General features: G+C 38.8%; 1 protein-coding gene across 4 annotated transcripts in view; it reads left to right on the top strand.

The window, feature by feature from the left end:
* TNKS2 (tankyrase 2) overlaps positions 1 to 24810 on the top strand; it is a 64704-nt gene that overhangs the window by 1811 nt on the left and 38083 nt on the right. For 3 of the 4 annotated variants that reach the window (XM_003255217.4, XM_030809268.1, XM_030809269.1), the window contains exons 2-7: positions 11053 to 11277; positions 15216 to 15311; positions 17138 to 17174; positions 17349 to 17424; positions 17802 to 17896; positions 20119 to 20185. In XM_003255217.4, coding sequence (XP_003255265.1) covers positions 11053 to 11277; positions 15216 to 15311; positions 17138 to 17174; positions 17349 to 17424; positions 17802 to 17896; positions 20119 to 20185 — 596 coding nt within the window. Of the gene's footprint in view, positions 1 to 11052; positions 11278 to 15215; positions 15312 to 16700; positions 16732 to 17137; positions 17175 to 17348; positions 17425 to 17801; positions 17897 to 20118; positions 20186 to 24810 lie in introns of those variants that run through there. The other variant, XM_030809270.1, reaches the window with a different exon arrangement.

The following is a 24810-nucleotide window of genomic DNA, read 5'->3' as shown; positions in this document are numbered from 1 at the left end:
AGAAGGAAGTTTGGGGAACCTAGGTGGGAGAACTAGAAACAGTTTGTGGGCAATGGAAAGAGAAGGAAGAATACTTCAGTCAGATCACACCTAGTTAGCCTTTTTGCCCGAAATTTTGGTGGTAAGTGCTGCCGTTCTTCAGCTAATTTAGATTGTCCTGTTTGACCATGTAGTCAACATTTAAACAACTCATTTGGCAAACTGTCACGATCAACTGATACATAAGCCAAAGGGTAGGGTTACTTAGACTCTGTTCACTTGATCTGTGGGATAAAAATAACCAAGAAAGATCTTAGTTGCTACCTTTCAAGAATTTGGTGTATTAGTGAGTTCATATCTGAAAATAGTAATATTTAGAGGTGTAAGGTTATGGTATTAGATCCTCAGTGACCTTGTTCCTTCTCTGCCTTCCCACCTTCAGTTTTGTCCCAACGTTTCAAAGCATATTTTTTACGTAGGTTTCATTTTGTTTGTTCAAGTTTAGAAGACTTAATATTTTGGAAACCAACCCACCCCTCACAACTTACCCAAATTATCAGGTATAGGTTATCAGATTAAGAGTTAAAGGTATAAAAAGGGAGTAATAAAAATTATGAAGTGAGGGTTCTTCATTGAACCAGAGCTTTTGAAATCCTGCACTTCAATCATATAAGAAACTTTTTTAAAAATTGGGTTTGTAAATTTAATCTGAATTTTAGGTTCATCAGAGAGAAGCTTTTTAAGTGCATCCAGGTACCTTTTCACTTAATATGTGGAGAATACACTTTATAATCTGTTGTAGGTAGTGAGTTATCAGTCATGTTAATGTGCCTGCAAGCATACTGTTGGAAGTTCAACACAGGTGGTGGTATTATGTAACTGCCTGACCAAGCAGTTTCTTGTGTTTGTACATCAGTCATAGAGTGAGCTATTGGAGGTGATGGGAAACATCATTATTTTAAATTTTTTTTAGCTGATTAAAGTTTGGAGATTTTATTAGGGGAGGCATGTTTTTGTCTTTTTGTTTTGATTCCCAAGTAGTATTAGGACTGAGAGATTCATGCAGACCACAGAAAATGAAAATCAGTTTAGAAAACATTTGGTTTAATTTCATCCCCCAAAGTTAGTTCAATTAAAAGAATAATCAGTTGCCAGCACCAAGACAGTTAAATTCTGTTAATGAAGAAGATAGTCAGCATAAACAGGAATTTTCCTTCCACTAGGTGTTTTTTAATTATTGAACTAGATTGCATACTTTTCTTCTAGATAAATATTATTTAAGAAGTGATTCCTTAGGAGAAAAATGACTCTGAAAATTGTTTCCTTTTCAGTCCGCCTACCACTGCCCGTGACCATACACAGATACACACAAGATAGGAATTTTTTTTTTTTTTTTTTTGAGACAGAGTCTGGTTCTGTCTCCCAGGCTGGAGTGCAGTGGCACGATCTCAGCTCACTGCAACCTTCACCTTCCAGGTTCAACCGATTCTCCTGTCTCAGCCTCCTGAGTAGCTGGGATTACAGGTGTGCACTGCCACGCCCGGCAAATTTTTGTATTTTTAGTAGAGACAGTGTTTCACCATGTTGGTCAGGCTGGTCTCAAACTCCTGACCTCATGATCTGCCTGCCTCGGCCTCCCAAAGTGCTGGGATTACAGGCGTGAGCCACTGCACCCGGCCAGGAATGATTTTTTTCCAACACATAACAGAATTTGTAGAGGCAAGTTGGTGGTAGGATGGCTGTTGCTCTAATTTTGCCAAAAGCAAAAGTATCTGAAATTCTTGACAGTTAATGCCCTAGAAAACAGCAAATTTCAGTAAAGAAGACTCTGCTTCTGTGAACTTATTTCTAAAAAGTAAAGAAGAGGTGACACAAACTTGGGGAGAAAGTCATCTTGATGCCCATCATAGAAATGAAAGAAATATGTGGCATTCCTTACAATCTTAGAACTCTTGGAGTGGGGGTAGGAGCTTGCATTGTAGAGTCCTAGCTAAACAAGGTAACACTTATTTTATATTTATAGTATGTTATGTTACTGTTAGTATGAGTATGCTAGTGAACCACATACATAGGACCAGTTAGACTGGCCTTGGATTGTTATATTCAATTGTGTGAATCAAATATAAGAGGGGATTTTTTTATTCAGAGGAGGAAAGTGGAATCAGAGCATCCGGAATTTATTGCACAAGCATAGATAGGAAAATTAGTGCTGCTTATTCTAGAGATAAAAGAAGACTATACCATGTTACCGTCTTCACATATGTGGAAGGATCACAAAGAGTGAGTGGATATTACTTGTGTGTCTTTGGGAGTCAAAACTAAGGCCAGCAGGTGGAAGGTTACAGGGGTCAGACAACCTTTAACAATATTTAGCCATCGAACTGGCTGGAAGTATCCAAGCAGTGGCTGAATTGGCATTTTTCAGAGATGTTGTAGAGAGGATTTCAGCCTCGTTCGACCAACAAGTTACAATCTCACTGGTACAAGAAAGTGGGATGATTCCTCCAATTGAAGGCTTTAGCTGGTCAGCTACCAAAGATATACTAGCTTTTGTGATTGCCATTCATATCTTTTCCCAAAATGATAACTATTGGAGACCTCCAATAACCTCTCAGTAACATTTCCTTCTTTGGCTGTAGGCCAACATCATAGTTATAAGAGATGCACAAAATTTATTCCAACACTCTTCACCTAGAACTACAATTATAGATTGTTGTTTTCAGGATTGGTTTTTGCTATGGGAGATAAATCATACATCAGCAGGAAACCCTAGTGTCAAATAAAGATCAGTCTATTTAGGAATTCATCATCTTTCTTGACTTATCAAATCTCCCAATGTATTATCAAGATTTTGAGCTATATCTTTGCCCTCAGCCCTTGCTGGATTTAGAGTTAGACAGTTGACTTCAGTAACAAGAGTTTGGAGTACTCCTTTCAGTATACCCCCATTCAGATGGTCAAAATTTCATCACCGTAGAGACCGTGGCATTCTTTTCCAAGTTTCTACTAATCTGGCCAGACGGTATATCTATCCCAAGTTGAAATGGGCAAAGTCCTCTCCCTTGTATTCTTCGTTCTTAAGAAATATATGTGGGAAATAATTTTCTGGATCTTAGCAAACTAAAGTTAATAGTAAATGAGGCCTGGGCACGGTGCCACAGGCTATAATCCCATCACTCTGGGAGGCAAAGGCAGGAGTATCACCTGAGCTCAAGAGTTCAAGACCAGCCTGGGCACCATGGTGAAACCTCATCTCTACAAAAAAATAGAAAAATGAGCTGGGCATGGTGGCACAGACCTGACACTCTGGGAGGCAAAGACAGGAGTATCACTTGAGCTTAAGAGTTCAAGAGCAGCCTGGGCAACATGGCGAAACCCCATCTCTACAAAAAAATAGAAAAATTAGCCAGGTATGGTGGCGCAGGCCTGTAGTCCTAGCTACTTGGGAGGCTAAGGTTGGAGGATTACTTGAGCCAAGGCTGCAGTGAGCCGAGATTGCACCATTGCACTCTAGGCTGGGCAACAGAGGGAAACCTTGTAACACAAAATAGTAAATGAGAAGTTTAAAATGATACTCCTCAGAAAAAAATCTGTCACTGAGGGTCCTGGCTAAAGGTTGCTTGAAAGCTGAAGGCTATTTGATTATACCTTCCAGTCTCCTAGACTACAGGAGCTTTGTTTTGTGGCATCTGTTGACATTTCTCCAGAACTTTGCCTTTGGACAAAACCCTGTGTGATAGCCTACCTTTAGATATTGCAAGACATCACCATCTCATATGGGACCAATTGTATTATCAGTGATTAATCCCACCTTTGGACTATAAAAGACAGGAGGGGGATAGCATTTAGTTAAACTTCCTAAGAGTCTAAGTTGGTTTCTCTGTAGGGACTTGACTGCCTCACAGCTTTTGGGAAACCATTCAGATGAAAACATGTCTCCAGTGTAGCAGCAAAATGTGATATTAACAATAGTCATAGTTAGCAAGCAGTACCTGGAGCTGCTGAAACTGATGGCATCTAGATAAGTAATAAATTTGACAAGAGGCTGCTTTTCTCTGTTTTCACAAATCATTAACACCATATTCTTTGTGAGGATCCTTTCCTATTCCAGCAGAGTATTAGACATGCATTAAACAAATGTTTGTGAAGTCCTACTATATGCCAGACACTGACCTTGTCCCTGAGTAAACTGAAATGAACAGCACACAATACCTGCCATTAACTGACACATGGTTAATGTGGTCAACAAGTATACTTTACAGATAGGCCTGCTTTGCTTCACTGTAAGTACTATATAGTAGATTCATACTCTGTGTTTGGTTTCATCAGGATTTTCACAAGTAGAACAGTGTTTGAAGTTGAGTGCTGTTCCATAATTACAAAATAAACTACAGTGTGTCCTGAGCAGCCACGACTACCAACTTTATTTAGCCTTGTGGTTCCTCATAAAGAGATCCTTAGAATATGGAGATTGACATTGACTCTGAGGATGTGCCTATTCATATTCTACCTGGCCAGTGAGAACGTGATCAGAATATACCCTGCAAAGCATTTTTCTTCCAGAAATTGGTGCTTAACAGAAGTACTTTGAACTATTCTTGAGACCATAACAATAGGGATTTTATTAAGGATTACTCCGCAGATTGGGAAGTATGGTTTTTTGGGGGTTGGGGGGGTGAGGCACAGAGTTTCACTGTTGTCGCCCAAGCTGGAGTGCAGTGGTGCAATCTTGGCTCACTTCAACCTCCACCTCCCAGGTTCAAGCAATTCTCCTGCCTCCTGCTTCTGCCTCCCAAGTAGCTGGGATTACAGGTATGTACCACGATGCCTGGCTAATTTTTATATTTTTAGTAGAAACTGGGTTTCACCATGTTGGCCATGGTGGTCTCGAACTCCTGACCTCAGGTGATCCACCCACCTCTGCCTCCCAAAGTGCTGGGATTACAGGTGTGAGCCACAGCACTCAGCGAGGAAGTATCTTCAATCTAAAGATTTTGCCAAACTCCAGACAGCTTTTTTTTTTTTAAACATAGCTACCTATTGACTGCCTCCAAGTAATTTCCTTTAAGTGCCCAAGATGTGGCTTCAAACATTAAAGTCTGAGACTATTCATCTACTGTCTCAGCATAGCAGATTACATTCACTCATATATTGTAGTCCTTACAGTGTGACTGTAAAATCATGCCGCTACTATCAGTCATCAGACTGGTTTCAGACATCTTAATGACTAGGGAATCATGTTGATACAGACATTGACACAGAAGTAATCTGTGTCTTGGAATGTTGGTAACTATGTGGATATAATCACTTCACCCATTCTACCCATGTCGATTGCCTCAGCTAAAACTTCAGTTTCAGTAATGTCTTTCTCTTTAACTCTGATTTCATGCAACCCTCTTCTCTTTCCAGCCTTATTTTGACAGAAGGCCACTACTTGACCTTCCTTTAGATCACTAATCCTTTGGGACAGATATCTTCCCAGTTGACACTGTCTCTCATAACAGCCAGGTATTTTACTCCAGCTATTTCTGTGCACACCTAACTCTCCTTTCTGGGGGAGTTAGCCTGTGAGTCACCATTTTGATTACTTCAGATATGCTTATTACTGCTGAAGAATAGTAATCCTTATTCTAAAATGCTTGAGTACATCAAATAACTTTATAGAGTTAGCTTTACAGGTTTTTCTTTATTTTGATTCTTTTTCTTTTACTTTCCAATTTAAGAAGCCTTTTTCTAAAAGCATTTCCTGCAGGTGGGTGCTAAGTGGTTGGGATAGCAGAACCATACATTAGGGCAACTGTGGGTAGCCTACTCGGGGAGGACAGTGTGATCAGCAGTGCCCAGGAAGTGATCAGGAAGGAAGACTGAAGTCAGGGCTGATGACAGCAAGAGCTGACCTTCCCCTCTTTGACATTTTCCTACTTGGCTTCTGCAATGCCATTCTTTCTTAGTTTTATTTCTCAGACTCCTTTTCATATATTGTGATACCTTAATTCAGCAAATATCAACAAATTGCTGTATACCATGTACTCTGAAGAATGCTGGGGAAGTAGTGATGAATTACGATGCACAGGGCTCTTGTCCTTCATGGAACTAAGAGTCTAGAAAATGCCGGGCGCGGTGGCTCACGCCTGTAATCCCAGCACTTTGGGAGGCCGAGGCGAGCGGATCATGAGGTCAGGAGATCGAGACCATCCTGGCTAACACGGTGAAACCCCCGCTCTACTAAAAATACAAAAAAAACTAGCCAGGCGTGGTGGCGGGCACCTGTAGCCCCAGCTACTCCGGAGGCTGAAGCAGGAGAATGGCTTGAACCCAGGAGGCGGAGCTTGCAGTGAGCTGAGATCGGGCCACTGCACTCCAGCCTGGGGGACAGAGCGAGACTCTGTCTCAAAAAAAAAAAAAAAAAAGTCTAGAAAATAAGTAAAGCAGCAATTACAAATTTTAATAAGTGACAAATACTGCTATGAACAGCAAAGACAAAAATCCCTGTTGTATGGAGCTTGCATTCTAGTGAAGGAGGTGGGAGATAGACCAACTAAATGGTGTGAAGATAGGAAAAAATGTGGATGGGCAGAAGGGACCATTTTAGATGCAATGGTCAGGGATAGCCTTCTTAAGGCGTTGACATTTAAACAAACCAGGTAGTGAGTAGAAGTGAGGATGCTTTGTGCAAGGGAAGAGCATTCCAAGCAGAAGGGTGGCATGTACCAAGTCGCTGGCATACTTGACAAACTGAAAGAAAGTATATTATAGTTGGGAAAGGGAAGAATCATGTGAAATGAAATTAAAGAAGAAGGTGAGGGCCAGTTCATGAAGGAGCTTTTAAGGCCATAGTAGAGTGTTTGAATTTTATTCTAAGAGCATCGGTGGGAAGCCAAGGAATTATTTTAAACAGGGCTGTGATACTATTATTTTTAAAAGGTCACTAGAGACAGAAGTGGAAATGAGAGACCTATTTAGGGGAGACTATTGCAGGAGCCTATGCTGGAGGTGATAGTGGCTGGAGTAAGGTAATGTCAGTGGAAATAGAAGTTGGAAACATGTTGAGTTTGAGATACCTTTAAAATATCCAGAAGGAAATATATTAAGTAAACATTCTGGAATTTGGGCGAAAAGTCTAGACTGGAGATTTAAATCTGAGAGTTGTGTATCTAGGTGGTATTTAAAGCTATGGGATCAGATAAGATTATCTAAAAAGAGGTTAGAGAGCTGAGTCTTGAGGAATCCCAGCATTTAGAAATTGGGTAGAGGAAGCAATAAGCCCTCAGTGAGATATGACATGTCTAAAACTTGGACTCTTCATCTTCTGCCACAAATCTATTTTCATCTGCAGCCTTGCCCCCATTTCAGTTGATGGCAACTTCACTCTTCCATTACGGAGGCCAAAAACCTTGGCAGTAGTGTGTATAGTAGTAAGACTGGAAACAACCTAACTATGTATGAGAATGGAACTAGTTACATTTTGATACTCCCAATTAAGAAAATATATACAACACTGATAGGAGGTGATTTCTAGGATATTATTAATAATAGATGATTTTTAAGAAAGGAAGATGTGAACACTATCTTTAAAGATACATATTAGCAGATGTTCGCTTGCATGTATATAAAATAACTTCAAGGTATGTGAAAAAAAGTGGTAACCAGAAGGAAGGGAACTGGGAAGCCTGGAATAGGGGTGGGAGGAAGGCTTCACCAGCCATGTGAATATTACCTAGGGTGTTCACATGAACCAGTGGGTATACCGTCCTAACCAAATCAGTCTTAATCTTAGCCCTTATCATCTGTCACCTAGACTATGGCACATAGCATTCTAAAACCTTAAGGACCTGTCTACTGCCTATCTCTGCATTTGATTCGTTTATTCACACAATTGCCAAGGTGATCTTTCTTTAAAAAAAAAAAAAAAAAAAAGGGGCAAATAGTCACTGCCCTAAACACATCATTCTGTGACTAATGATGTGTTGTAGCAGTATTTTTCAAACTGTTTCTAAGAGGTGCTCAGGGATACAGGAATATTTTCTTTTGGGTCTTTGTGAGGGGAAGAAGGAGGATTCAACCAGAATAGTTTTTATTTTATTCAATTAATTTGCAATTCTGTGAATGCCAACTATGTACTAGGCATTGGGTATTTAGCAGTAAACATGACCTGCACTTATCATAATCTTAAATAAGATCTAATTGAAATCTGTCTGGGCCCGGTGCGGTGGCTCGTGCCTGTAATCCCTGCACTTTGGGAGGCTGAGGATTACTTGAGGTCAGAAGTTCGAGACCAGCCTGGCCAACATGGCAATACCCCATGTCTACTAAAAATACAAAAAAATTAGCCAGGCATGGTGGCACACACCTGTAGTCCCAGCTACTCGGGAAGCTAAGGCAGAAGAATCGCTTAAGCCTGGGAGGCAGAGGTTGCAGTGAGCCGAGATCACGCCATTGCACTCCAGCCTGGGTGACAGAGTGAGACTCTGTCTCAAAAAACGAAACAAAACAAAACAAAAGCGCTGCTATCTGAAAACAGTTTGAAAAACACTAATTTGTGGGACAAAGGCCAGGTGCCACCTTAGCCTCTTTTCGTTGTTGTTGTTTTGTTTTGTTTTGTTTTGTTTTTTTGAGACGGAGTCTCACTCTGTCTCCCAGGCTGGAGTGCAGTGGCCCGGTCTCGGCTCACTGCAAGCTCCGCCTCCCGGGTTCATGCCATTCTCCTGCCTCAACCACCCAAGTAGCTGGGACTACAGGCGCCTGCCACAAAGCGTGGCTAATTTTTTTTTTTTTTTTTGTATTTTTAGTAGAGACAGAGTTTCACTGTGTTAGCCAGGATGGTCTCAATCTCCTGACCTCATGATCCACCCGCCTCGGCCTCCCAAAGTGCTAGGATTACAGGCGTGAGCCACCACGCCCGGCCAGACTGACATACTCCTGATCTAGCATCTGCCCACTTTGGCATTCTGTGTCCTGGTTGTTATGGAGCATTTGTTTGTTCTTTTCTTTTCTTTTCTTTTCTTTCTGTCTTTCTTTTTTTTTTTTTTTTGAGATGGAGTCTCTCTCTGTCACCCAGGCTGGAGTGCAGTGAGTGATCTCAGCTCACTACAACCTACACCTGCTGGGTTCAAGCAATTCTGCCTCAGCTTCCCATGTAGCTGGGATTACAGGCACGCGCCACCACGCCCAGCTAATTTTTTGTATTTTTAATAGAGACTGGGTTTCACCATGCGGCCAGGCTGGTCTCGAACTCCTGACCTTGTGATCTGCCCACCTGGGCCTCCCAAAGTGCTGGGATTACTGGCGTGGGCCACTGCGCCCAGCCCAAGCATTTATTCTTTCATACCTCCATGTCTGTGTACATTTTGTTTCTTCTGTCTGGACTGCAGTACCCTTCCTTGCTCATCTCCTTTCCCTCACCTCTCTCTCCTCATTTTCCTAATCATCCCTTATTTTTCTGTATGCTTTCAGCTCAGATGTCATCACTGGAATTGCCTTGGGCAAGTCTTTTCCTTCCATTCTCTGCTTTCCCCTAGTTTAGGAGTTCCCTTCTTTGAGCTCTAGTAGCACTTTATATATACATAGCAATTATATTGTATTGAAATTTAAAATCTTCATATCTTAAATTATGAGCTCTTTGAGAGGAGGAAGAATCAAAGATATAAAGGTACTCATCTTTGTGACCACAGAGCCCAACAATGTTAAAACAAAACAAAAATAGTTAATCTTTTCAACTATCTTTAGCTCTTCCATCAGCTGCAACCAGGCCAACCCCAGGCATCAACCTTAGAAAGACTGTACCATTACTTTCTTATCTGTTCTCATTGCTGGTCATCTTGGAAGAACTACAGTCAGACTTGGTGGTTTTAAGAATAGAATGGAGGGCCGGGTGCAGTGGCTCACACCTATAATCCCAGCAGTTTGGGAGACCAAGGCAGGCGGATCATGAGGTCAGGAGATTGAGACCGTCCTGGCTAACATGGTGAAACCCCATCTCTACTAAAAAATACAAAAAATTAGCCGGGCGTGGTGGCAGGTGCCTGTAGTCCCAGCTACTCGGGAGGCTGAGGCAGGAGAATGGCATGAACCGGGGAGGCGGAGCTTGCAGTGAGCCAAGATCGCGCCACCGCACTCCAGCCTGGGCGACAGAGCGAGACTCCGTCTCAGAAAAAAAAAAAAAAAAAAATAGAATGGAGAAATTTCAGAAGAGTGAGCAGTTCCTTTCTCTCTACCCAAACACATTATAGACCACTCCATCTCCTTTAACATATGCCTGAAAGGCTTGTCATTTCACAACTAGGTGTAAAAAGGTTTTAAGTAGTAATATATGGGAATGATAAGAGATTGAAACTCATTGGTTCTAGATCTGTGAACCAGTATAAATAAATTACCAGACTTTTTTTGTTTTATTTGATTTGGGGGCAGTTAAGCAGAACTGTGGAATGTTGGTACCTAAAGGAGGCCTCCTACATGGAAAGAAGTTATATATATGCATTTTGCAAGTGGCAAAGTAGGGACTCCTTTGAAGACACTGGATTTCATACTTTTGCCTGGGGTTATCTCTCTGTGTCTCACTACATAGACAAATATTAGCTGTAAGCGCATCTTTTTTTGTTGCTTCTCATAGTCCTCCAGTTTGGCAGAAGTATTCTGTGAGATAGATGTGGGAAAGGAATTCTAGCAAGAGTTTTGTCACTGTATCATAAGGTTGTGATTTACATATTTAAGTTTTATACTTTGAACATCTGAAAATGTATACATACTAAATATGCAGAACTCTATTGTAGAGTGAGAAACATTTGAACTTTGAGCTTTCAGTCACTTACTTTGTATTCTTTCTTTGGGATTAGTAGTAGTAGTATCACCCAAGGCGCTACTTAGGTACCACTACTGCTTAGTGGAGAGTCCCTCTGGCTTTATCATTAAGGTTAGTTATTGATATATTTCTGATCACCTTTCCATTAATTAGTTCTTGAATTGTTGAGTCTGTTATTAATTTTCAACCTGAAACATTTTAGTATGGATGGTACTTACCTAATTTGATATCTTTTCCTTGTTGAACTTACATGTAGACAATTTGTTTTCATCTAGGTTTTGGGCGGAAAGACGTAGTTGAATATTTGCTTCAGAATGGTGCAAATGTGCAAGCACGTGATGATGGGGGCCTTATTCCTCTTCATAATGCATGCTCTTTTGGTCATGCTGAAGTAGTCAATCTCCTTTTGCGACATGGTGCAGACCCCAATGCTCGAGATAATTGGAATTACACTCCTCTCCATGAAGCTGCAATTAAAGGAAAGATTGATGTTTGCATTGGTAAGACTTTACTTTTCTGACTTTTACTGATGTTGTAACTATTCTGAATCTGAACTGAGTTAATCTGTTCATATCATCAAATTATGTCAAGCTGAATTTAAATATTTAAGAACATCCCATGATTTAATCTACTATTTACTGAGTGTCTTTTTGTGTGTACTACTGAGCCTAAATTTCTTTGGAGAATGGACTACAAAGTGCCTATTATACTTGCATTCTCTTGGGAGATAAAATACACAAAGAGCCAGATAAAGGCATGGTGGAAGGGAACAGAAAGTGTTAAGAGGATAATGAGCACAGTGACTTGGCAGGATCAAGTCAAGGCCCTACTTCCTGGAGTCTTTCCGTGGGAAAGGGAAAGTCTTTCCAGTGGGGAAAGGGTTAAAAAGGTAGGTGGGGATTTCTTTATAAAAAGCTTTAAATACCGGGTTAAGGAGCTTGATATTAGTATGTGCAGGCAGTGTGGAGTATTGAATATTTTTTGAGGAAGGGAACACTGATAAGAGTACATAGTATGCAGTCATGCTCCACGTAACTCCATTTCAAAATGGATGACATACATAAGAGTGGTCCCATAAGATTATAATGGAGCTGAAAAATTCCTGTCACCTACTGACTTCGTAGCAGTCCTAACTTCATAGCACAGAGCATTACTCAGGTTTTTATGGTGATGCTGGGTTAACAAACCTGGTGCACTGCCAGTCATATAAAGGTATAGCAAATAAAAATTATGTATACTACATAATACTTGATAATAACCAACTTTGTTACTGGTTTATATATTTACTATACTTTTTATTGTGATTTTAGAGTATGCTCAGCAATTTAAAAAAAAAAGTTAACTGTAAAACAGCCTCAGGCAGGTCCTTTAGGACGTGTTCCAGAAGAAGTCATTATTATAGGAGATGACAGCTCCCTGTATGTTATTGCCCCAAAGACCTTCCAGTGGGCCAAGATGTGGAGGTGGAAGACAGTAATATTGATGATCTTGACCCTATGTAGGCCTAGCTAATATGTGCGTCTGTATCTTAGTTTTTAACAGAAAAGTCGTAAAAAAATTTTTTTGAATAGAGAAAAGCTTATAAAGACATAAAATATTTTTATATAGCTGTACATAGTGTTTGTGTTTTAAGCTGTTATTACAAAAGTCAAAGTTTTTAAAAATTTAAAAATCTATAATGTGAAAAGTTTACAGTAAGCTAATTATTGAAGAAAGAAAAATATTTTAAAAAATAAACTTACATAGCTAAGTGTACAGTGTTTATGTACAGTCTACAGTAATGTATTATAATATCCTAGGCCTTCACATTCACTCATCACTCACTCACTGACTCACTCAGGGCAACTTCCAGCCCTGCAAGCTCCATTCATGGTAAATGTCCTATACAGATATACCATTTCTTATCTTTTATACTATATTTAGACATATTTAGTTACAGATATACTTACCATTGTATTACAGTTGCCTGCAGTATTCAGTACAGTAACATGCTGTTCAGGTTTGTAGCCTAGGAGGAGTAAGCTATACCATGTAGCCTAGGTGTTTGGTAGACTGTACCAGCTAGGTTTGTGTAAGCATACTCTGGTGTTGGCACAATGATGGACTCACCTACCAATGCATTTCTCAGAATATATCCCTGTCATTAAGTGACACATGACTGTATTTTATAAAGAATAATCTGGTAGGGGACTGGGTAGGATGGATGGCATCAAGGATACCAGTTAGGAAACTGTAAAGTAACCCAGGTGAGAAATGATGCTACTGAATTATAGGGTTGTAGGAGAATAGAAATCGCAGGATAAGTAAGAAAAATACACAGTATGTGAGAAGACTTTTTGAGAATTCATATAACCTGGTATTTACTTTTGTGAGACAAACAGATTCAAGGATTTTGGACTCATTGCCACCTTAACTCCATTATTTCCTGATGTAAATAAAACAGGGACAGTTGAAATCCTTAACAGATAGAAAGCCAGTTCAGTGCACTAGAAAAAGTCCAGGTGTTCTATGCTAGACTTAATTTGGACCTCATGGTCCCCAGCATCCCAAAACACTATTTATGTCAACTTCACCAACTTAGTTTAAATTAGGTCATTTATAAAGATGTGAAATGGATTTCCTAGTTACCTCTGCCCAATTCTCCTTTTCTGTATGTTATCTTAAATTGTTCCTGCCCTACATTCAAATACATCATTTTTACCACATAACCCAACTCTGGTACCTCAGAATCTTAGACATATAATTAATTAGTTTTAATAATGTAGAGTTTTCCAAATATAGTTATAATCTGCATTATCCAATATGGTAGCTAAGGGCTTGCAATGTCTGAATTGAGAGGTACTCTAAGGGGAAAAAGCATACCACATTTCAGAGACTCAGTACAAAAAAAAATGTAAAATATCTAATTTTATATTGATTATAATATAAATGTAAATATTGAATGTTTGGATGTATTAGGTGAAATGTGTTCAAATTAATTTGAACTGTTTCTTTTTTTAATGTAGTTACTAGAAAATGTTAAATTATGTATGTGGCTCACATTTTATTTCTGTTGAACAGCACTGGTATATATAGGAGTAGAGCAGAATGGAAATTCACCCTATCAAAGAACAGGAGCTGAGCTTCCTTTCTGCACATATTTGCCTGTCTTCCTCCAGCTCCTTATTTAGAGAGTATACTGGAATAGCTTCATAATAATACAAATAATAATACGGTACAGAGCAAAACACAAGACTTCTCTTTTTTTTTTTTGAGACGGAGTCTTGCTCTGTCACCCAGGCTGGAGTGCAGTGACGTGATCTCTGCTCACCTCAAGCTCCGCCTCCCGGGTTCAGGCCATTCTCCTGCCTCAGCCTCCCGAGTAGCTAGGACTATAGGCACCCGCCACCATGCCCAGCTAGTTTTTTGTATTTTTAGTAGAGACGGGGTTTCACCATGTTAGCCAGGATGGTCTCAATCTCCTGACCTCCTGATCTGCCCGCCTCGGCCTCCCAAAGTACTGAGATTACAGGCATGAGCCACCACACCCAGCCAAGACTTCCCTTTTTATGTGCCTTGAATTATAATGTAGTAGTTTTGATTTGGGGTAGGTTAACCCTACTAAGGGTATTTGGATTTTAACTTAAAATTCAGTGTAATTAACCTCAAAAAGCTAACTACTCAGCTAGCAACCCTTATTTATATATCCCTCAGTTAAGATTTTTCCAAAGAAAAATTGTCCTTGTAAGGAGTAATTTGCACCTTGGTTTCAATGTACCTACTCCACTCCTTAGACTGTTTACCTTGCACCTTACAAGCACATTGTATTATGGGATCAATAGTGGACAAATACAAGCAGCCTCCTGTTAATTACTCAGCTTTCCTGAAGAATAGAAAGATAATGACTGATGACCTTACAGAATTTATTGAAAGCATAAGGAAGCTATTCAGTTTTTTGTTTGTGTTTTTTAAAAAAGAATTTACCTGTGTGATTTTCTTTTTTTTTTTTTTTTTTTTTTTTTCTCTTAAAAATCCTACAGATCTCTGTTCCCAGGCTATCTATAGCTTTAGACATTTTATTTCTGTCATGATGAACAGTCTTTCTAGCATAAGCAGTGTTCTTTTGGAATGAGAAAACAAGCTTTCAAGCACACTTGCCTTTTCTCTTACACACTCTTATCTATCCTTAGTCACTTGTCACCAGCTATATAAATAGCAAAGGAAAAACTACACTGAACTGAGGGGGAACTTATTTAATGTGTCTTTAATGCATTAAGTAATAGAATACTTTATGTATTATTTTTATATTTAAAATGTAACATTTCCATTCTGACAAGATATGAAAGGTCTTTAAACAACTTTGAGACTTTGCTGGACCAGAATTCTTGAGAAAATGATTTACTAAAATCAAGTTGTTAAGATTACCATTGAACTTCAAAATAGTGTTGCTATTTTGCAGTGCTGTTACAGCATGGAGCTGAGCCAACCATCCGAAATACAGATGGAAGGACAGCATTGGATTTAGCAGATCCATCTGCCAAAGCAGTGCTTACTGGTAAGTCTGTATACTCTGGTTATTCCAGGAAGCCTGTAAAGAACAAGCTTGCCAGGTAGGAAATTTGCCTCTTGTGATTAATGACCTCAGCTAGATTTTTAAAATAGTGTCAGTTCAGTAGCTATCCTTTTCTACATCTAGATAGCTGACATTTGATTCTCCTTGAAGAAAAATAAAGCTTTCTTTTTATTTTCTAATTGATGTTTAAGTATGTCATTGTTGCCTTATTGGGGGTGAGGGTGATAGATAATTGTATGTTGCTGTAGTATATTCAGGATATTTTTTAAATACCCCTGAGTTTTTCAGATAACTTATGCCTGCCCTTTACATACAGGTTGAGTATTTCTAACCCAAACTTCAAAACACTTCTGGTCTTAAGCATTTCAGATAAGGGATATTCAAGCTGTACTATTTTTTTTATGTATTTTAATAATTTTTGATGGAATTCCTTTCAAAAAGCACTAGCCATTCCGTTAGCTTTTCAGAAGAGGATTCTAGGCACACTCATTTCAGTACCATGAAGCAAATGCTACTTGTACTCTGCTGTAACATATTTATGTCCATGGAACCTACTGCTATGCATAAGGCTATAGTTTAGATTGACAAGCTTTCCTGAGTTGTATCTACTTCACATGTTATCTGCCTCGTCAGTGTGCTTTCCTCTTAGCAACTCAGCCATATTGTTTACCAGATTCTTACCTACCTTGTGATGACTAGAATCAGACCTAATCTAAAGTCAAGAGCCTAAGGGGCTTTGCTGTGAGCTTTGTGCCTGGATTTTGTGATATTTCTTCTACCATTGCTGAAAAAATTTAGACTTCTTCATGAGAAGACTTCCTCGTGAAAAGACTTCTAGAAGTGTGTACTGTTAAAGCCTTTAATAAAGAAAAGAAATAAAAAGTTCATAGTTAATCCTTTTTTATATTTGTATACATTTAAAGTAGCATTAAATAAGCATCATATTAGTGTTGAAAAATCTAGGTTCATAAAGATGTTAATGATTATGTTTAATCAGTGATGCTATAGATTCTTTTGTCATTTCTATAATGTTGGTATATTGAGTTTTGTTTGTTTTGTTTAGGGGTTTGCTTTTGGGGGGTGTGCGTGTGTGTGTATCAAGGTCTCACTGTCGCCCAGGCTGGAGTGCAGTGTCACAGTCACAGCTTACTGCAGCCTCAGCTTATCCAGGCTCAGGTGATCCTCCAACCTCAGTCTCCCGAGTAGCTGGGATTGCAGGCGTGCCTCACCACACCCAGCCAATTTTTGTATTTTTTGTAGAGAGAGGGTTTCACCATGTTCCCCAGGCTAGTCTCTAACTCTTGGACTCAAGCGATCTGCCCACCTCAGCCTCCCAAAGTGCTGGGATTACAGACATGAGCCAATACGCTCGGACATTTTTAGGTTTGGAACAAAGTTGCAGGTACATTTTGTTTCTCTGTTATAAAAATAACATACTCATTTTAGGAAATTTGAAGGGAAAAAGGAAAAGGTCACCAATAACCTATGACCCAAGATAAACTTTGTTAATATTTTGGTATATTTTCTTTTGGGCTTTCCTTTTCCTGAGCATATTGTTTTTATATGGTTGAGGTTGCCTTTCATTATATAAAACAATCATTTTTTTAATCCCATAGCAAAGGTATTTCATGTTTGCTCTTCATGCAAATGTTTTTAAACTACACAATATTCTGTTAATGAACTATTTTCCATTTATTGGAAATTTATTTCCAAATTTATCTACTTTATAATTTATTGGGCATCTTTTTGCATAAAACTCATTAATTTTTCTTTTTAATTTCTATACTTTTTTTTTTTCTAATTCACAGGTGAATATAAGAAAGATGAACTTTTAGAAAGTGCCAGGTGCGTACTAATGTTATAAATATGTGACAGGAATACTTCACCATTAACTTTTTCTTTTTTTTTTTTTTACAGTAAGCAAACTTTAAAAAGAATTTTTTTTTAATGGTTACAGTACTTATCTTGAGAAAGATCTGATGAACAATGCAAATTACTAACACTTTTTTTGTATTCTAGGAGTGGCAATGAAGAAAAAATGATGGCTCTACTCACACCATTAAATGTCAACTGCCACGCAAGTGATGGCAGAAAGGTACTTCCTTTTGCAACTGAGTTTGTGCTTATCTCCTGGTAACATAAAGATGTGTTTATCTTATGATAAATTGAAATATATTTCAAGAGAGTGCTGATGTTTTAAGTGTTTCAGTATTTTCAGTATTTCAAATTCTTAAGCCTAGTAAAACTTTATTGATGATAAACAGTTATTTGCTTCCTATATGCAATAGTGAATTTATAAACTTGTATACTATGCCTTCAATATGTATGTTGTATTTTGTAAAACCAAATTGATAACTACTTAGATAATGAAGTTATAATTGGATTTTCTGGTTTTATATTTGGGTTTTTTCTCTCTCACATTTTATTCAACCATTATTTGAATTTCATTAATATATTTGATTAATATTTCAGTCAACTCCATTGCATTTGGCAGCAGGATATAACAGAGTAAAGATTGTACAGCTGTTACTGCAACATGGAGCTGATGTCCACGCTAAAGATAAAGGGTAAGCATTTGAACAAAAACAAGGACTTTTTAAATGTTACCCTCTTCTTAAAACAATCTTTGTAACCTTATAAAAATAATATTTTTTATTAAATAACATTAATATCTATTGAGCTTTAACAATGTACAGGTTGCTCTGAGGGCGCAGGAAATTATAAAACCTTAAGCCCACAGCTCATAGAAGGTTTACATTACACTTCAGAGGGCATGAAAAGATACCTAAGAATACAATGAGGTCTCTACCAGGTGTTGAGTCACAGAGAGGGATAGCACTGCAGGAGTTCCCAGGAGGGAACTCTCAGTGATGGTTGACTGGAGTGGTTGGGAAATCCCTCAGAATGAGGTGTGACTTGACCTGGACTGTAAAGTCAAGTCTCAATTCAAGAAAGCAGAGTTTGCGGGACATCAGTCTGTAAGACAATTGGGATAAGTGGGGGCTGCTAAAGCAGACATTAAAGCACATTTAAAAAACAGTGACTAGACTAGCTTTGCTGGAGCAGATGATTCACACAGGAGACAAATGAAGGTTAGGATTAGAGAAATAGGTAAGAACCAGGTTTTGGAGGACTCTCGGTATGTGGCCTAAGTAATTCAAACTTCACTCTGTGATCTGAAACAAAGGGGATGATTATTCTAAAAGAAGTTTTAGGAGGTGCATTTGAAAGCAGTGTGTTGGCTAAATTGGAGAGAGAGGAGACTAGAAGCAAAAGCAGCAATTAGGAAAGTGAGCATTCTAGAGGTTTAAGCATAATCAGGATCCATAATAATGGTGGCAGAAGAAATGAAAATGAAGGCATAGATGCAAGAGATATTGCAGTGTAAGAATGGATAAGATTTGTTGAATGGATATGATGAGCGAGGAATAAAAGGAAAGCTACACTTCAAGTTCTGAATGAGTTAGATCCAGTGATACACATATGAAATACAGGAGGCAAAATTGTTTGGGGGGAAAATGTTGAATTGACTTCTAGAACTCTTAGTTTTTTATTTGTTTGTTTGTTGCATTTTTTATTTTATTTTATTTTAGACGGAGTCTCGCTCTGTCGCCCAGGCTGGAGTGCAGTGGTGCGATCTTGGTTCATTGCAACCTCCACCTCCCGGGTTCAAGTGATTCTCCTGCCTCAGCCTCCTGAATACCTGGGATTACAGGCACAAGCCACCACGCCTGGCTAATTTTCATGTTTTTAGTAGAGACGAGGTTTCGCCATGTTGGCCAGGCTCAAACTCCTGTCCTCAGGTGATCTACCTGGCTCGGCCTCCCAAAGTGCTCAGATTACAGGCATGAGCCACCACGCCTGACCTAGAACTCTTAGTTTAAGGGGATGATACAGGAACATAGTGGAAGCATCTAGTAGGTAGTTAGGAACAAAATTGGTGCTCAGGCAAGTGAAGAATCATATATTCAAAAATAGTAAGGAAAGCCATGAACCTTTAAAGAGAGGACTCATAGAACTAAAGACTAAACCACAGGTGACCATCCCTTACCCGAGTTTGGCATGATGGTGGCTATGGCAGCATATTAGTGAGTGATCCCAAAGGAGAAGGAAAAGCTTCAAGATAGAAGTCAAGATTTTAAAGTTTCACTGTATCTTCCCATAGAGAAAATTCTTCCTCCATTCCCATCATGGAAGAATTGGGTTTCAACTTATTAAAGATCTCAAAAAAGTTTTAAAAATGAGCCAGGATTTGAGCTAAGTCTGGAAAAGACATGTAGAAATGAGCCAGAACAAAGGAGGGAGGGAAATCTATACCCAGGGAACAGTATGCGTAGAGACATAGAGGGTATGTATGAAGGGTAAGCCTAGAGAGGGAGCCAGATAATTGTGTGTGCCACGTTAATAAGTTGGAACCATCTCTTGAAAGCACAGTGTTAAGGTGTAACTACATCAGACTTACCTTTTAGAAAAATCTGCCTCACCTTGGAGGATAAAGTGGGGTGGGAGCTATTTCAGTAGTGCAAGGGAGAAATAACAGGCCCAAACTAAGGCAGTGGCAGTAGCAGTGAAGTATAAAGGAAGATGGATTTGAAAGAGACTTGGGAGTTCAAATTCTTAGGACTTAGGGTTCAAATGGATGTTACTAAATTTTGAACATTTTTATTAGAACATCACATAATCCATTTGCTATTTAAGTGTAAGTAATTAAATAAATTTTAATTTATAAATTTCCGTAGGCCTAAGAAATCTATACTGAAACAGGTTTTTCCCCCCCTTCTCATTGTAGTGATCTGGTACCATTACACAATGCCTGTTCTTATGGTCATTATGAAGTAACTGAACTTTTGGTCAAGGTTAGTGCTCTTGTACTCTCCTAATTACTTTCTAGAGTTATATAAAATAACTTGAAATACATTAGTATATCTGGGTTTCTTTTTATTTTCTGTGTTTTTAGTGCTTAAAAAAGTAGAAGTATTTATAAGCATTATAAAATATAGGTGACTGATAGCTCAGCATTTGACTGCTTTGAGATTTTTAAGATACCATATTTTTTTTTGTTGGTTTTTTTTTTTTGTTTTTTTGTTTTTTTTGAGACAAAGTCTCACTCTTGCCCAGGCTGGAGTGCAGTGGTGCGATCTTGGCTCACTGCAACCTCCACCTCCAGGGTTCAAATGATTCTCCTGCCACAGCCTCCTGAGTAGATGGGATTTCAGACAGGCGCCATCACGCCCAGCTAAGTTTTGTTAGAGATGGGGTTTCACCATGTTGGCCAGGCTGGTCTTGAACTTCTGACCTCAAGTGATCCACCTGCCTCGGCCTCCCGAGGGATTACAGCCATGAGCCACCATGCCCAGCCTGGATACCATATGTTTTTAAATATAAAGTAGCACTGTCATCTTGCTACATATCATCTTGTGACACATCATCTGAAATCCCGTCTACTCAGGAGGCTGTGATAGGAGAATCGTTTGAACCCTGGAGATGGAGGTTACAGTGAGCCAAGATCGCACCACTGCACTCCAGCATGGGCAAGAGTGAGACCTTGTCTCAAAAAAAAAAAATCTCATAGAATAGCAGATAAAGTGATTCCATAATTTATAGCTAAAGGTGAAGTTTCAAAACTCTAAGAAGCAGTTTTTAGTGAATCATATTTTGTTAAAACCACCAGATATAATAGCAAGATTTGCCAGTTGTACTTTGAGTTGGAGCAGGCCCATTTGGTAAGGTTCACTTCTTCCAGTATGCTTAACAGCTGTTTAACAAACAGATTCTCAAGACTAGCAAGAAAGTTTTTGTTTTTTTTTTGTTTTTTTGGTTTTTTTTTTTTTGAGACGGAGTCTTGCTTTGTCTCCCAGCCTGGAGTGCAGTGGCACAATCTCAGCTCACTGTAGCCTCCACCTTCTGGGTTCAAGCGATTCTCCTGCCTCAGCCTCCCGAGTACCTGGGATTACAGGTATGTGCCACCATGCCCAGCTAATTTTCTATTTTTAGTAGATACAGAGTTTCACCATGTTGACCAGGCTGGTCTTGAACTCCAGAACTCAAGTGATCTGCCCGCCTCAGCCTCCCAAAGTGCTAGGATTACAGACGTGAGCCACCACGCCCAGTCCGAAACTTCCTATTTTGATCTCTTTTAGATGAGAGTAGAAGATATATATTATCTTTGGAAGTGGATCCCAGGATGTTACCTATACCCTTTAACTTCTGTTACCCTGCACCCATTCTACTCCTTCAGCACTTTTCCCCACTCTCGGCAGCTGTTACGGGAAGAGAAAGAGGACACTTGTTTCCAGTGCCTCTTTGGTTCCTTTTGGGCCTGCGTCTTATGAAATACATTTTCCCATAGAAACAACTTTATAATAATAATTAGATACTCTGAGTAGCATATTAAACTTATAATATGGCTGTATTGTTATACATTTGTAGCAGTAATGCTTTTGCTTCTTGTAAAACTGAATCTTGACTCCAGCAGAACATTTGAAAGTTGCTATGTGATAAGAATGAAACATCAAGCAGATTGCACTTGGACTTAAAGACAACTGAGTGGTATTTTCCTAAGACCTAGTGTTTTACTAAATAAGAATGAAAGGCTGACTAGAGGTCATACCTACAGAGGGGATTAGCTAATGTGAGGGTGTAAGTAGTTACCAGGAGAGTAAAGTTAAGCAAAGTCAGGAGAAAGCAAGTAGATAGGGATTGAGAATGCAGATTCTGAGCAGTGCTGAGTCAGTTGGCAACACTTGCCTAAATATTTTGGCTAGCAGAAGCTGGCATTTAACAGCAAACACCCAGTGACTGCTTTCCATGACCAGGGCATTTGCTAGCCATGGAAGGCACTAAGACATGATCCCTGAACAAAGTGTTCAAATAATGAAGGTCTGGCTCTAACAGGCACAAGAATAACAGAGAATTCTCTTAACATTCTTCCTCATAGTCTCTGAGTACTAGGAAGCAAGTAGACAGATCTGGCTAGAATGGAGGGAAAAATTATGTCAGATAGATTCATAATTAATTGAACAACTGTGCAGAGTGTTGACTGATATTTCTTTGCTTGGAAGGGAATGTTGGAACCTCCAGTGGGGCCTGAAGTTTCTATCTTTATCATTATTGTGGTGCACACTTTTATGGTTGACTTGATAAAAAATTAGAAGGAATGCTTATCCAGTTTGCAGATTAATATGAAGCTGGGAAGGATAACAAATATTCAAGTTGATAGAATCAAGGCTCAAAACCATCTCACCAGGCTGTAAGCTTTGGGTGAAGCCAGTAAGATTAATGGGGTCAGCAAGGACACTTAAGTTCACGAAATAAGTCACACAAGAACAAGATGGGAGAGGAGAAAATACTTTGATGTTTACTTCTTGTTTAAACAATAATCCAGAGTTTTTAAATGACACATTAACTCAATTTAAGTATAAATTATAATGTGACAGCTTAAAAAGCTGTCATAATTTTGTGCCAATAGTAGAATAGTATTGCAAGCAAATATAATCATGGATACACTGTACTCTGCACACCCAAACCACACTGGAATCTATTATTTTAGGCTCTCAGTTTGGTTTGGTTTTTTTTTTTTTTTTTTTTTGGTCGGGGGGAGAGGGTCTCACTCTGCCATCCAGGCTGGAGTGCAGTGGCGCAATCATGGCTCATTGCAGCCACGACCTTCCCAGGCTCAAGTGATCCTCCCACCTCAGCCTCCCAAGTAGCTGAAATTACAGGCATGGTGCCACCACACATGGTTAATTTTTTTATTTTTTGTAGAGATAGGGTTTCACCATGTTGCCCAGTTTGGTCTTGAACTCCTAAGCTCAAGCGATCCACCCACCTCGGCCTCCCAAAGTGCTGGAATTATAGGCATAAGCCAGTGCCCCTGGCCTCAAGTGTTTTTTAATGATTTTTTTAAACTAAAGTATATTTAGTTGAGGGCCACCACGATAAGTGGAAACCATCTGATATGAAAGATAAGTGTCCTTTATGATGTCTTTTGCTCCAAAGGCAAATAGATGAAAGTTAAAAGTGCATATTTTAACTTAATATAGAAGAAAACTTTCTAACAACAGAAGTTCTGTAGTGATTATAAAAAGCCATATTAGCTGCAAATTAGCTTCCCATTGTCAAAAATACTGAAAGACTAAGAAGCTGGTTTACCTTAGTTGAATGCTGTAGAAGGAAATTTGTGTTTGATTGGTTTGTATGACTTCAGTGGTCCATACTTAGCCAACTCCACTACTTGGAAATGGCTAAAATTAAAAAGCCTAACAATACAAAGTGTTAGCAAGGATATGTAGCAACTGGAACTCAAACATTGCCATGTAGCAGTGGAACTCAAATGTTGCTGGTGGCTGTATAAAGTGCTACAGCCACGTTAGAAGACTCTGACAGTTTCTAATAAAGTTAAACATACATCTACCATGACAGCATATGTGCATAAAGAAATGTGTATGATAGCTGATCTGTAACACAGGTTGAGTATCCATTATCTGAAATGCTTGGGACCAGAAGTGTTTTAGATTTCAGATTTTTTTTGGATTTGAGAATATTTGCATATATACTAAATAATGAGAAATCTTGAGGATGGAACCCAAGTCTACACATGAAATTCACTTATGTTTCATATACACCTTATACACATAGCCTGAAGATAATTTTATATAACATTTTTAATAAATTTTGTGCATGAATTAAGTTTGTGTGCATAAGGTTAGGTGTGGAATTTTCCACTTGTGTCGTCATGTCGGTATTCAAAAGTTTTGGATTTTGGAGTATTTTGCATTTCAGGTTTTCAGATTAGAGATACTCAACCAGCCAACTAGAAACAGTCCAAATCTCCATTAACAGGATGATAAATAAGCAAATTATGATATATGTATACTGTGAAATACTCCTCAACAATGAAAATGAACTACCTGTGCAACAACATGAATGAATCTCAGCAACCTTATATGTATGAAAGAATCTAGACAAAGAAGTATATACATTAGAAATTTATATTCTTCTGTTTTTATGAAATTGAAGAACAGATATATCTAACATGTGGCCAGAATGGGGGCAGGAATTGTCTGTAAAAGGAGCATGAGGAAAAATTCTGGGGTAATGAAAGTGTCTTGTATCTTGATTTGGATGATGGTATCACAGATATATACATTTGTCAGAATTCATCAAAGTTGTGTGTTTCACTGTATGTCAGCTATACCGCAGGAGGAGCATTCGTTCTTGGAAAAGATGCAGGTTAAATCTAAAGCTTCATTCTTAACTGTTCTTAAAAGTAGAAAAGTTAAGTAGACCCTTGTTGGTAGGGCTAGCAGTCAGCTACTGTTTTTTCCATTGGGAAAAATGTATACTAATTCTGAAATAATTGGCTTAAAAAGTGAACTTTGGAAACATAACCTATTTTAGCATGAATGATGTTAAATTACACAGTATGAATAATTCTGAATTTTTTTAAAAATTGAACATTAAATATATGCTTTTTGCTCTC

The sequence above is a fragment of the Nomascus leucogenys genome, chromosome 3, assembly GCF_006542625.1.
Source record: "Nomascus leucogenys isolate Asia chromosome 3, Asia_NLE_v1, whole genome shotgun sequence".
NCBI lineage: Eukaryota > Metazoa > Chordata > Mammalia > Primates > Hylobatidae > Nomascus > Nomascus leucogenys.
This window is presented reverse-complemented; position numbering and strand designations above follow the sequence as displayed.